This window comes from Desmodus rotundus, chromosome Y (genome assembly GCF_022682495.2).
Source record: "Desmodus rotundus isolate HL8 chromosome Y, HLdesRot8A.1, whole genome shotgun sequence".
Lineage (NCBI taxonomy): Eukaryota > Metazoa > Chordata > Mammalia > Chiroptera > Phyllostomidae > Desmodus > Desmodus rotundus.
The window spans coordinates 4798827-4814325 of NC_092332.1; the positions used below are offsets into that span (position 1 = coordinate 4798827).

Sequence of the window (15499 nt, forward strand, 5' to 3'; positions counted from 1 at the left end):
AACTATATTATGAGGCTGGGATAATGATTACCGTAATGCCAAAACCTAATTTACAAGATATTACAAGACAACTACAGACCAAAATGTCTCATCAACATAGATGCAAAAGTCCTCAACAACATACCAGCAAAAGAAATGTATGTATAAAAAGAATTATAAAGTCACTGCCAAGTTTGACTTATCCTAGGTATGCAAGGCTGGTTCAATGTTAGAAAATCAATCATTGTCATCCATCATAACAGCAGGCTAAAAAAGAAGTATCACATAATCATAAGGAGAGATGCAGAAAAAGCACGTGATGAAATCAAACACCCATCCCTGATAATATTATTCTCTGTGAGGTAAAAATACACAAGAACTTCCTCCACTTCATAGGAATACATGAGAAACTCAAAACATTACCTAGTAAGTACAGGACAAGGAAAGGATATTTTCTCACATGCTTTTTTAGCATCTTTATTCAAACAACCAACCAAGCAAAACCAAGAAAGATTTTAAAAAACATTAAAAAGAAACAATCTTTCTTTGTTCAAGGGTAACTCATTGCCCATGTTTAAAAAAAAAAAACAACCAAACCAATAAAAATCTCCTCCACTTAATTAGCAATATATCAAGATCGCAGCATTCACAGATAATACACAGAAGTAAATAACATTCCTGTAGGAGTAATGGGAATTCAAGTTGGATTTTGAATTAAAATTATAATACCATTTAGCTCTCCCTGTAAAATAAAATATTTAGAGATAAATCTAACAAAATATATGCAGAGCTATACAAAGAAAATCTCTTAAAAAAGTATTCATTAATTTTTAGAAGGAGAGTATGGGAGGCGGAAGAGGGAAAGAGCCACCCTGATGATGTACATTCATCAGTTGCCTCTGGCCATTGACTCTTGCAAACCATGCAACTAGGGATATGGCTCACAACCCAGGCATGTGCCTTGACTGGGAATTAAATTGGCAACCATTTGGTTTGGAGACCTGCGCTCAGTCCACTGAGCCATACCAGCCAGGGTACAAAGAAAATCTTTTTATGAAAGAAACCAAAGAATGAAATAATTGGAGACATATTCTTTGCTCACCAGTAGAAAGATTTGTTATTAAGATATCAGTTCTTATAAACAGAACATACAGAATCAATGCATGCAAATATAAAGTTTACCATTATTATTATTGATATTATCAAAGTGGTTGAAGTTTAAATTGTAAGGTAAAGAGTCAAAAGAGTTACCAAAATTTTAAGGAAAAATAAAAAAGGACTTGACATAACTTGATTTCAAGTCCTATTATAAAGCTATATTAAGCAACTCAACTTGGTACTGATTGGTGAGAGCAATTGACAAATTTATTAATGGAACAAAATGCAAAACCGAGGAATAGATCCACATGAACACAGTCAACTGATCTGTAATATTTTAATAGAATACTGGTAGTCTTTCCAACAAATCGTGCAGTAAAAATAGGTAATCCACATTCAAAACAGGAAATTTACCAGAGATCTTACATTCTTCTGAAAAATCTAGTTCAAGTGAATCATAAGACTTATACATAAACACAAAAGACTGAAACTCTTACACAGGGTAGAGTCTAGATACTTTTGGCGTCATGGTGATGACGTCTTAGGAACAAATTTTAAGGGATAATTATGAATGAAAGAAATGGTAAACTGGAGTAATTAAAATTAAAAACTTCTGCTCTGTCAAAGGATGAGAAAGATAAACCCAAAGTAGGAGACAATATTCATTAAAAAACCCAGATATGATAGAAATGCACCCAAATATTACAAAAACAGCTCTTAAAAACTCAACAATAACAAAAAGAACAACACCATTAAAAAATGGGCCAAAGCTTTTAAGAGACACCTGGCCAAAAAATATATACAGAAACCAAATCAACATAAAAAAGATGGTCCAAAAATCATTAAAGAATTTTAAAGATTAAGACAATAACAGAACTTAAAAACTGTATCACTGTAACTGTATTAGAATTACTTAAGTTCAAACTAATGAGGGCAAAAGTCATCCTAAAATTTATTACTCAACATCACATGTGGTAATGAGACCTTTGAGACTTAATAATGTCATGAAGACAGAGTCCTCAAGAAAGGAATTAGTGCCCTTATATGAGACACTAGAAAGCTCCCTTGCTCTCTCTGCTTTATGAGGATACAGTGACAAGACACAGTAAACAGTGAACCATTAGGAGAACCCTTGACAGACACCAAATCTACCAATGCTGCAATCTTGGAATTTCCAGCATCCATAACTATGACAAATAAATTTCTGTTGTTTATAAACCACCCAGTTTAGTACTTTATACTTGCCTGAAATTACTAAGACAACTTTCCACATGAAATACTGGGAGAAGCTAGAGCAAAACGGAGCCTGAAATGTTATGGGTAGGAATGCAAAATGATATAGCACCTTAAGAAGATATTTGTAGGTCTTACAACACTGAATCTCTATTACCATATAAGCTAGCAATCATGCCCCTATGTTTTTACCCAAATAACTTGAAAACTTATGTGTATACAAATCTGTAGTGAATTTCTGTAGCAGCTTTATTCATAATTGCAAAATGTAGAAGTAAGCAAGAAGTCCTTTACTAGTTGAATAAGCTGTCAGAAATCCAAACACACAATATTATTCAGTGATTAAAAACAAAAACAACTATCAGGTCAAGAAAATACATAGAGGAACCTAAATGCGTAATACTAAATGAAAGAAGCTATTCTAAAAAGGATACATATTACATGATTTTAACTTTAATTTTTCTGAGTGTCACAGGTTAAGAGCAAACAACGAGGAATAAATAGATGAAGTACAAGGTATGTTTAGGACAGTGAATTCTATTTTGTAGGGTACTGTAAAGACAAATGCATGTCATTAACATGCTTGTTAAAACCTGTACATAGGCAACACAAAGAATTATAATGTAACTTATACAGTTGGTTAGTGATAATGTAGTAATTAATGTAATGAGGCAGGAAAGTAGAATAGGGAACAGAGGCCTTAAAGTCTACCCCTTCCCTTTTGTATCCTGGCTGAAATCACATATGTGAGCTTAACTGATCACCTGGCTCCCTATTTCTGTCTCCCCAATTTCCTGTAGTTAAGATAAACAATACCAGTCTTATCCAAATTCAGCAACCATGCTGACCTAAAAGAGATCTATGGTGCCTTTATAATATTGTTATAATAAATCTGTGTTATAGTTTGGGGATTACTCCCCACTCCAAATCACCATGAAAGCTCTGGAACAATGGGCCAAGTAGATGGTCAACTCACCAGTGTCCCACCTCAGATGCTGAAGACCACCCTACCTGCCCCACTTCCTCACGGCCCACAGTTGTAAAAACTTCCTATCCAGCACTGACTGGTGTGGCTCAGTGATTGAGAACGGGCCTGTGAATCAAAGAGTCAACAATTCGAGTCCCAGTCAGGGCACATGCCTGGGTTGTGAGTCAGGTCCTCAGTAGGGACATGCAAGAGGCAACCATACACTGATGTTTCTCTCCCCCTTCTGTCTAAGTCCTTTCCCCTCTGTCTAAAAATAAATAAATAAAATCTTAAAAACAAAAAGAACACAAGATCCTCCTACCCAAAACCAATCTGGGTATTGTTCTCTTAAGTTGCTCAAGACTGCATGATTACTTTAATAAATATACTATGCTTTGCTCTTCATTTCATTTCATATCCATTCTTCAGCTGTGATAAGAAACTGAATACCAGTATTGGGTTGAAGTCTCCCTTGGCCTCTGTGAGTGCCACGTGGCATTAGTACCACATTATTATAAGGTGTTTAAGAAGGGAAAAAGCATGGATGGTGAAAGTTTTGGAAATGGTTTGAACTTCCTAACTAAATTATCTGTAATACTAATGTGCTCTAAAATGTAGCCTAGTAATTAATAACTCTTTAAAAATAGGTCTGAATATAGTACAGGTTATATTTTGTTTTAAGTAAACTTTTACTAGTCTTTTTATGACATTAAAATAAATGCTTAATACTTGGTATAGTGCTGACCTTTTTTTTTGTCTCATGGGAGAACCTTAAGGTTAAGGGAACATTTGGGGAAATCACAGGGTACATATGGAATTCAAAGGATAAGCCCTGCCCTGGGAAAACCACCTTTATGATCATGGTACATGAGCATATAGTACTCATCTCGTGCAAGAAGTATTTATGGATATTTATTAACTGCAAATATTAAAAACGTGGTCATCATACCTTAATTACCAATGAAATTTGGGGAAAATATTTATTCTATACTATCATAATTAAATTTAGACAACTAAATCTAATCTGTAGAGACTGAACTTAAAATGTAGTATTAATAATTTTACATTTAAAATACTCATTTTATTAGTAGAGATAAAACATTCTTTAAATATTTTTTCTTCTTCTCAAAATGTACACAAGCCAAAGAAAAATTATTGCATAATAACAAGTAAAGCAGCTAATCTTTCTTTTACCTGAGTGGAGTTAGATAGCTGTTTTCTCCATGGTTCTTCCGCGCTGCTGGTCAGCTTTGTGCAGTTACGAGGTTGAGTGAGTGTGTTTTGCTGTAGGTAAGGCACATTTCCATTACTTCCATTTCCTGTTACATAATTATTGCCTACCAAAATAGTATCTGTACTCCCTAGTGTTTTTGGTATGCTGCAAAAAGCACAGCCTGCAGAAAAAGGTCCACTGGACAAAGGTTTTTCAAAACAAGCAGAGCAAACTGCAAGCTGAAACACACTAGATACTCTGGGGACAGAAGAATATGATAGCTGGCTAAACATAGAGTTTGTAGGCAGTGATGAGTCAGCTGTTGGCACATTAGGAATTCCAGTAGTTTGTCCTGTTTGTCTTATCTTCAAAAACAAAAAAGAAAACCTGCTTGTGTAACTCTGAAAATGTATCACCAATATATCCCTAATTTAGTATAACATTTAATCCCTCTAGATTAAAAAAACATACATTTTCAAAATGACACACTATATTCATATGGGTAAAGCAGAAATCTTTTTAATTACATAGATAAAGAAACCACCTTCATTAGCAAAAAACCAGCTGAAAATTATAAATGAGTCAGAAGTTTAAAGATCTTATTTTCTATCAGTAAGTAAAGGGGATTTGAAATTTCCATTCTATTCCATTTATGCCAAATTCTTGATATCAAACAACCTTTAAACACAGCTCAGTATGGGTAATATGTTAACTACAAACTAATAAAAATAATCCTAGAGAACACACCTGAAATAGTATGCAAATATAGACTAAAATACCAAGTTAATTATGGCTATTTAAAATAAAATTCTTTCTAGTAGTTTTTAAATTCAGATATATAAGTTCTATTGAATATAGGAAGAAAGTGGAAGTGAGCATTAGTATATTCTAAAATAACATTTTAATTTAGAAAAATGTTTTACATTACAGTAAGTGTCAGAATAAAAACAGTATACATACTTGTTGTATTAAGACAAACTGGTTTTCCAATTGTTCCACCATCAGTTTCTGTGCTGGATTTAAATGGTCTTTATTTGCACACAGCTGTTCCAAGTGCTACAAAAAGAAAAAAATTTATACAAAGTTTAATCTAAGAAATAAGACACTATCAGGCAACCTGTCACTGAAAAGACTAAAAGCTCAGAAACTTTATGTAGTAAATATAGTGATTCCCAACTCAAATTAACCCCAACGTGAAGTCATTTCAAAATAAGCAAGGTAAGAAAACCTATAAATCCATCAGAAGAAGGTTAAGTGTTTTATTACGAATATTTTATGGAAATGAAATTACAATCTTATCTAAGGAAGTTATTTAAACCTTAGAATGTGCTGAAGCAGAGAAGTTTAAAAGCAACATTGGTTTCCAATGGAAATACCAGGAATGTTTCTGAAAGTTCAACAATAGGAATCTAGGTAAATAAGCAGTAGTCTCCATGGAATAAAAGTAATGTTATGTAGCTATAAAAGAACAAAGAACCAGTATATAGATATGAAGAAATCTGATATATACAAAAATCTCTAAGGGAAAATAAAAATCCTGAATATGTACAACATTCTACCTATATTTACTGTACAATAAAGGCAAGAAGGAAAACCTATAATAACAAGTACATTTTCTTGTACATATGCAATGGTTATCTTTAGAAATAAAACCACAAAACCTATTAACATTGATTATTGGTAGGAAATGGAAATTAAGTGGCTAACTGCAGGCATTGGAAGGAGACTTTAAGCAGTATACTCCATGTTCTATGAATTCTTTAAAACAAAACAAACCAAAAAAGAATTATGAACTCTATTTTTTTCCCATAAAAAAGTGGACTTAACATATTTAAGTGTGTTTTCTTTTAGTTTGCTATCATTCACTTTAAAAATTCATTCCTAAAAATAGCTTAAAGCTTCCTATTTAAAATGGGGGATAGGAAACTATGATTAGAATATTTCATAACTGTAATTTCTGTGATGTCAAGTAGCATGGATTAACCTGTTACTGTACTGAAACAATGTGGCCACTATTAAAATTCTAAAAAGGTTTCTTTGGAAAATTTAAAGAAAATTGAAAAATATTTAGTTTACATCATATACTAACAGTTATGCACAGTGTGAGACATCATGTGACTAATTATTAGAGAATAATTCACATACATAGGACTTAGCATTTAAAATCATTTTAAACATAATTTTAAATGAATAATCATTTAAAAACAAATGAATAAAAACATTCATTCATCCTTTACTCCAGTTTAAAAATTCACTTATGTAGGTCATGGTTCAATCACCTAACATGATGTATATTTTCTCCAAAATTCAATTTATTTCAAAGTCAACACAAAGTGGTGAAAGATGTGTGTTTATTTTGTAAAGGCAAAAAAAAAAGCATAAAATTATCTGAGTAGCATTAATGTATCCATACCTCTTGTTATTTCAATGCAACTGCAATTTTAGGGCAGAATATAATGCTAAATAACAGTACAATAGCTGAACAAGTTTTTAGTCTTTGTATAGAAATTTAAAATACAAGACAAGCAGAATTTGAGAAGACCTAAAAGCTTCATTTTTTTAATTGGGATTTTCCATTAATCTATAATGTACATGTACCTTTGTTGGACTAGATGTTCTTTTCCTCTTCGCAGGGCTGGACAGTCCATCTACTGGGCTAGAATGAATCATGTGTACTGGCAAGGATTGCTGTAAAATTGGTGTTTGACTGAGGCCTAATACAGGTTCAGTTTTTGGATGATGAGCTTTAGAAGCCTAAGGGGTATAGAAGTAAAAGAAAAACATGGTTCTACATATCCTTAACTCATTCCTTCCAATTATGAAACTTTGTAAGTGGCATATTTTTCAAAACTATGTGAAGTTATTGAACATGAAATTCAAATGAATCATCAATGGAAAAATATGTACCTCATTTCAAAACACTTGTTCTTTAACTAAGTTACAATGATAGTCCCTTACAGATCCCTTTTAAAATCATGTGAAAATTTAAAGGTTATAAACTATTTTCCCAAGTTTCTTCCCATAGCAGAGGAAATTATTATTTTGATCTGAAATCCCTTTGCAATTAAATTTGAAAGAATTTTATTTTTTTTAAATGTCAATCCTGCTCTTAGTAATTTTAAATTTGATCACCACAAATTGGAAAGAACCCTTAAAGCTGGGCACCTACGGAACATAACCCAACTTCTCACCTGCTGTGTTGTGTTCATGGCACCCTGCCTGGAAGTAAGCTCTGCAGGTATTGGTAGGCTCCACGCCTCCTCAATACTAGGAAGTAATTTAGTTTTATTCTGTAGACTACCTTGTGGTAGGTTACACAACTGAGCCTAGGAAAAATTATGTAAAAAGCAAATTTAACACAGGCCTACTAAAGTAAGTCCACTAAATCCTCCTGAATGTTACAGGTATTTATTTGCTAAATAAAAGAGATTTTAATTGTGGGGTTTCAGATATATGGTAAGTATAAAGAAGGTGAGTAAAATATAACAATATAAATCAGAACAAAGCTAGGCTTTGTTGTAGAGAATTCTCATGAATATCATGTCATGAAATTTCAATAAAGACTGAAACCAATGTGTTCTTTTCTCTAAAATGCTCTAACAAACATGTAGATAACACAAAAAAAGTCATGCAAATTAATGTGAGTCAAAGAGTGCACGTACAAAAGGCATTTTAAATACTGTATATCTTAACTAAAATGAAAAGTAAAATAATAATCATAAAATATCAAAAATTTAAGTTGTTGACATCAAAACAAAAATAGCCAAACTTTCCAGCCACCCTCTTTGTGCCAGTTATCATACTGACATCTGTCATGTAAAACATGGTACTTAAAATTTTTACCTGTAACAATTTAATTCTTCCTGCAAGTGAAGAGGTATTACTACAATTTTTGCCTCTAGCTGCATTTAAGTAGCATTTAATGGCATCCTGAGGTTGACTGCAGGATTCATATAGAGTGCCTAGGTCCATCCAGGCTGCAGCATGACCATGATCTAATTGTACAGCACAAATATATGCCTGTAAAGCATCCATTGGCTGGTTTTGCTGCTGATAGAGAACACTGGAAAGAAAAACAAGGAACAGGCTGTCAAAAACAGATAAGAATACAGTATACTCTATGTGCTTCAACACACATATATATCAAATAAAATGTTATTAATTTTATAGATGCAAGTCTTACCCGATGGAACACCACGTATCTGCACTTGCTTCTGATTTATCAATAGATTGCCTATAAGATATAAAAGCATCCTGAACTTTCCCAATACTTGAATAACACCTGTAAAGGGAAAAGGGAACAAATATATATGTAACTTCCCATTAATATTTAAATTAGCTATAATTATTTGCAAAATGTTATATATGGAAAAGAAAAACAGTAACAACTTAATATATACATATTTGTATATATTGCTTGCATATTTATATATAATGCAAGTTTCCTGCTAAACTCTTGTTTTTACAGCTGCTATCATGTTATATTATGAACTTTATTGAAATAATCATAGCCTGGATTTCTCACAGAGTTCTATTTGTATAAAGTTTGTACTATGGTTTTGTACACTACACAAATATAGATCAAGAGAAAACAAAAAAACAAAGAGAAACTAAAATTGATTTAAGGACATCACAATTTTGATTTCTAAGCTTCCATACCTCAGAACAGACATTTCTTTCCTTTACTTTTTTTTTTAAAGATTTCATTTCTTTATTTTTAGAGAAAGGAATAGGGAAAGAGAAAGGGTGGGAGAGAAATATCAATGTGTGGTTGCCTCTCCTGCACCCCCTACTGGGACTCAGCCTGCAACACAGGCATGTGCCCTGATTGGGAACTGAACTGGGGAGCCATTGGTTCACAGACCGGCACTCGATCCACGAAAAACTACACCAGCCACGGCAGCACAAACATTTCTTAATTTATAAAAAGTACAAAACTGATATAGTTCATACCAGCTATTCAATTCATATGTAAAGTATTTTAAATACTTTATTTAATAACTTTTAATATAATTTACAAAATTTTAATTCTAATTTTTTTTAAGGAGAATGTTGTATTATGTTAAGGGACAAAGAAAAGCACAATATAGACAAAAGTCAAATAAGTCATGTGGGGAAGTTGATTATGATTGACTTGAATGTTCAGAGGTTTCCGGGGAGTAAACATAAGCTTCCCAGTTTGACACAGTCCCAGCAGGGTCTTGTACTTGAGGCCAGTATTTTCTAAGCAAGTCACATCTCTCTTCCACTGGGATACTGAGCTCATTTCCAAAAGACTCCAGAAAAACAGCACAACTGCTTTCAGATACTGTTTCTTGAGACGTGCCTTTTTCTTCAACTTTGATTTGAAAAGTTTGATGTGCCTTCAGTAGTTAATGAGCAAAATGCCTTGATAGAGAGGGTCATATTTGGGATGAAGAGAACTTTGGATGGTAAGTTTTCCCCACATTGCTCCTTGATAAATTACTTCAATCAAAGCTATTAAGTCTTGTTGGGTTTTGAAACTTCCCAGAAACTAGTGTGATCTGGAGACCCATAATCCATTTTCATATGCTGCCTACTGAAGAAAAACACAGTAGATGGAATATAACTGATGTCAAAATACTGTGTACTACTGGAGTTTAGTCCACATCCACCAGATAAGTAGCAGCCATTTTACTCAAGTCAGAAGTCTTAGAAAGAATATCCTGTAATTGCAGACAGACAGGATCCTCATGTCTCCCAAACCTGAGAACCAATACCTTCTCTGCAGTGCTCTTTATTGCCTGTGTGACTTCTTTTTTGCTGGTCAGTTTGGGCAATAGGAAGGTCATCATGAAATAATCCAAATATTAATCCCCTACTGTCATCATTGTACAAGTCGCCTCCCTCTTTCTCTTCAATTTAAGACAGTCGACAACCATGTTCTCTTTTCCGTAGTCTGAACACTGGAGGCTACTTTCCTAATTGCATATTTTTAAAGAAAGCTTTTCTAAAGGTATACAGTAGAAGGACAGTATAGCGTAGTTTTACCAAACAACCAAATAACCAAACAAAAACACAAAATTGTGTGTATGTGTATATATATAAAATGAAAAACAAAATCATTGTTCTATGTTAGCTATTGGGAAAGACAACTGAATCTATTCTAAAACTATTCCTCAGTAGTTGTCTTTGTTTTTTAACATTTATTTTTTTAATGAAGAAATTCTTTGTCTATGTGTTTCTATGAAATTATTTGTATAATTTTACTTCTTGCAGCACTGGGTAATAGAAAATAACAAAACAAAAATTTTTGTATGTTTAATTGTATAGACTACCTAAGTAGGGTACAATAATTAATGTTTAAGATTTTGGTAATTCATGTAATGCAAATGTTCAGAATCAAAGATAAAGCAGAAAAGAAGATAAAGGGCATTTCATCTGGGTTTCAAGACTAGAAGCAAAAATTACTCACTATACAAATATAAAACTTTAAATGCAGCTGTGATCTACTTGGGTTTTGTCTTTCCAAAAGGGCAGTGGCATGTCAAAAACACTAACATTCTCTTAAGAGAGTGAAATGAAAATAATCAGACAAAACTACAAAGCTGGTATACACACTTGAGGCAGGATTATAGTGGAATTAATGAAAATGGTATGAAAGAATAACACCAAATATTCAATAATGATTTTAATGATTTCATTAGATATTTGAGAACACGTAACTATTTATAAACCTATTCTGTATTTAAAACATCAACCATTGTCCTAATACAATAAAAAGGTAGCTGATTTGAGAAAGGCCATGAAAGAAGTTTTTTAAAAATGCTGCCAACTTTTATAATAAGTATAAAGTGGACTAAAATTTAAGTTTAGACAGCTTAGGCATTTGACATTTAAATTTAGAATTCACTCATATGACAGAACAGTTTAAAGGTGCAGGATGTATAAAGAAGAGTAGAAGTAAGCCTAAGGAATGGCAAATTTGTGAGTTGATGGCTATAAGAAATGGCAGTCCAAGAAAGAGAAAGAAGAAGAGGAAGAGAAAGAGAAAGCGAAAGCAATTTCAGGGAGGGAGTGCAAACAACCTCTATGTTAGACGGAGAATATAAAAGTTAGCTGTGATGCAAACAAGAACAGACAAAAGAGACAAAATGGTAATGACAGAAAAAACCATTTTTAATAAAAACAAATTTCAGATTAGCAGACAAATCCTCCTAAATGTTAAGGGAAATAAAAAGTAATCCCTGAAACCCAACATTTTCACATTCAGATTTAAAGTGTCAGAAGAAGATAAGTGTGCCACATACTAACATCTGAGTCCAATTACCACACACTTTTCCTCTATTACAATTTATCTAGGTTCCTTTAAGGATGGGTTATATAATAGAGTAAAGTCAATCATAGCTCTTTCTGAGACACTAATTAGTCATGTAACCTATTAAACCACTCTTCATCTCTGGTCCCACTCCTTCCACCTGTAAAATTAGAGAGTATACTACAATAGACTGCTGCCTGATCACTCCCAAATCTTTAACAGTTCTGTGAGTATGGGAGAGTCATTACCAGGTTACTTTGCTACCACACCCCCATCTCATTTTGATACATACAACCTAAGAGACAACATTAACATGCAGTACATAGTTGAATGCCGAACAGTAAAAGCTATGAAAACACTAGGGAAACCAAATCACTATGCATTTTATAACAATGAAATCTTCATTGAGAACCTTAATAAGTTTTAACATAAAATTTTAAAATACAATATTTGACAAACTTTTGACAAACTGTAATAACAAAGCCAATCAGACATATATAATAAAAGGGAGTACATGAAACTAAGAACAAAATCATCAAAACAAATGTAACAAACTAAAAATAATTACTGTGTAAAATGATAATGCTGATCAGATGTTTTATTTTAGAAATTAAGGAACTTTACTATACATTCAGAAAGTTTTATCTGAAATTGTTAAAGATAAACCACATAGCAATGTTTAATTTCAGATAACTATGAAAAAGCCCTTTATAAAGTATTACTGTCCTGAAATATATGGAAAAGTATATCATTACTAAACTGATAAACATGTATCATTATATCCTGGCTATACATGTCTAAATAATAAATAATAGTAACAACAATACCTTATAGTAAACAGACATATACAATGTATATTATATTACACTATGCATTTTACATCTTGAACAAAGGAGTAAAATATCTAGGTTCATATTCTTTTAATGTATTACAGTAGGAATGTTAGCAATGCAGATAATGTTTATACTTCCTCTCTTCCTAGTAATAGCCTCTTTTACAGTCACTGAATTAAGATACATGAGAGGGAATCCCAAAAACAGAATTTATCAATAAAAAAATTGTGTATTTATTCTTACATGTTTAAAATTCAGTAACCTTCGAGGTACTCTCTATCTGATACAATACACCTATTGAGACATTTATTCCACTGCTTAAAATAATTTTTGAAGGCATCAATTTTGATGCCTTTTTAGTGCTTCTCCCAGTTTTTATTTCACCTCTTCTACATCAGCAAAATATTTTCCTTTGAGGACTTTTTCATCCAGGAAGCAAAACCAAAATATCATTTGGGCCCTCGCTGATGTGGCTCACTGGACTGAGCACCTGCCTGTGAACCCAAGGTCACCAGTTCCATCTCCAGTGAGGGCACGTGCCTGGGTTGTGAACCAGGTCCCCAGTAGGGGGAATACGACAGGTAACTTGATCAATGTTTCTTTTGTACATTGATGCTTCCTCTGCCTCCCTTCCCCTGTTTCTAAAAGTAAATAAATAAAAAGTTTTGAAAATGTTGTTTGGGATGAGACTGGCTGAATAGGCAGAATAAAGCACAAGGGTCATACCATTTATTGTCCAAAAATAAACCACTCCGCTGTGTGTGGGCATGTGTGCTCATAAATCACCCACCATGAAATGTTCAAATGAGTTGAAAGAATCTTGAAAACAACTCACTGAAGCTGGTACACAGAACATGGGTTCCTAGAACACTCACCTAATGGGTAACCCTGTACTACAAGGGCCCTGCCCTCCAGAAGACAATTCTGGTTGCTTTTGGTCCCCTCCTGTATATTGTACTAACAGTTTTAATAGCGTTACCTTCAAACCCAAGTGGTACTTATTTATTCCAGTTCTAAAATAGTAGACACAAAAATTCAGCTATTCTGTGAGCACTTTAGTGGAAAAGACTAAGTCTGGACACTCAAGTTCTACAATGCAAACAACTCAAATGTGACTCGTTTGATAAGCCTTGTAGAAGACTAGAAAACACCCTACTAGATTTTATTGCAGCATTATTCACAATAGCCAAAACACAGAAGCTACCGAAGTGTCCAGAAACAGATGCATAGTTAAAGAACTGGTACATATACACAATGGAGTATCACTCAGCTATAAAAAAAGAATGAAGTCTTGTTATCTGGGACAGCATGAGTGGATCTAGAGGGTGTTGTGCTGAATGAAAGAAAACAGAGAAAGACAAATACAAGATGATTTTACTTATATGAGGGATCTAAAGAACAACATAAATAAAGAAGCAGAACAGAAATAGACTCATAGATACAGAGAACATTTTGAAAGTTACCAGATGACAGGGGCTTTGGGATGCTGGCTGAAAAAGGTGAAGGGATTTAGAAATACAATATGGAAGTTACAGAATAGATATAGGGATGTGAAGTACAGCACAGAGAATATAGTCATTAATACTGGAATAACTATATGATAATCAGATGGATACTTAAAATATTGGGGGTATCACTACGTAAATTATAAAAATGTCTAGTCATGAGGTTATATACCTGAAACTAATGCAATATTGTAGATCAACAGTAATTTTGAAATAAAAATATCTTTAAAAAATATCAACAAAAAGTAGCTCACTAAACCACTTGTTAGCTGTGTGAATGATTAATAATCAAATTCTGGAAAAGAATTATCATAATAATCTCCCTCAAATATATAATATTTAAAGTAAGTTTAAATTAAAAAAAGAAGAGAAAAATACATCTAAAATTAACATGAAAGCTAAATTGCAATTAGTTTCATCACAAACTTCTGCAAAATAAACCATCTTATACAAAATGTGGCAGGATTTACAATGAATGTAAAGTAGTACAACTGAATTAAGTTTATAACCTTGAGAAAATGTACCTGACTGATCTAATCCAATCCTTTTATTTTATTGGTGAAATGAAAATTGAGACCTTCACATATTAAATGAAATTTTCAAAAGGCTTCTAATGATCATCAGGTAGAATTTTAAAAATTAATAAAAAATCAGAGGGAACACAATTTAAATCCTGAATTGAATAACAATACTTCAAAAGTTTTAAAGAGGTGAAAAATTGGCAATAATTCAAGGCACATAAAAACAATGTAAAAACAAAAACCAAAAGCAAAATAATTTCTCAGTAAAACACTTAATTTAAGAGACCCTGTTTTACCTCCCAAGAATTTTGGCTATAATGTATTTTAAGTAAAACGTAACTATCAAAGTTATATTATATGATCTAACATTTTAGATTCTAAGTCAACTCTAGACAGGACAATCCAAGTGTCTGGTCTCACCTCCCAAGGAAATACCAAGACAGGCCAGAATTAGGATCTGCCTCCAATGACTTTTGGAGATACTGAATTGCATAGCTTTCCTTGGTGGCTTTGTCTCCCAGTAGATCCACATTATGATGCATCCATCCTATAATTTAAAAAGTATATGCATTTACCCATGATTCAACTATTCTACTAGTTTTAAGAACACCAATTAAAATACCCTCTCTAGTACATTTATTTATGTTGGTTTGAATTTCCTGAAATTTAAAACTACCAAAGATAACTATAGAAAATCTGGTTCACACAAAAAGATAAAATCAAAGCTACCAAAAAGCTCTTAAGGAAGAGGGAGAAATTAAAGAGATTGCACTGTACTGGCACTAAGTATGTTAGAAGTTATAGTTTCTCCTTTCTGAGTTTAAATTAAAAAAAAATCCCACTTATAAGCAACATAATATAAACATGATTA

The 15499-nt window shown here is 32.8% G+C and overlaps 1 protein-coding gene across 6 annotated transcripts in view; it reads right to left on the reverse strand.

Annotated features, from left to right (window-relative positions):
- The window catches only part of LOC139440591 (lysine-specific demethylase 6A-like), a 252814-nt gene that overhangs the window by 82253 nt on the left and 155062 nt on the right, over nucleotides 1-15499 (reverse strand). For 4 of the 6 annotated variants that reach the window (XM_071220416.1, XM_071220415.1, XM_071220419.1 and 1 more), the window contains 6 exons: nucleotides 15049-15175; nucleotides 8674-8772; nucleotides 8334-8553; nucleotides 7089-7244; nucleotides 5451-5546; nucleotides 4472-4855 (listed from right to left, as the gene is read on the reverse strand). In XM_071220416.1, coding sequence (XP_071076517.1) covers nucleotides 4472-4855; nucleotides 5451-5546; nucleotides 7089-7244; nucleotides 8334-8553; nucleotides 8674-8772; nucleotides 15049-15175 — 1082 coding nt within the window. The remainder of the gene's footprint in view (nucleotides 1-4471; nucleotides 4856-5450; nucleotides 5547-7088; nucleotides 7245-8333; nucleotides 8554-8673; nucleotides 8773-15048; nucleotides 15176-15499) is intronic. The other 2 variants (XM_071220417.1, XM_071220418.1) reach the window with 2 other exon arrangements.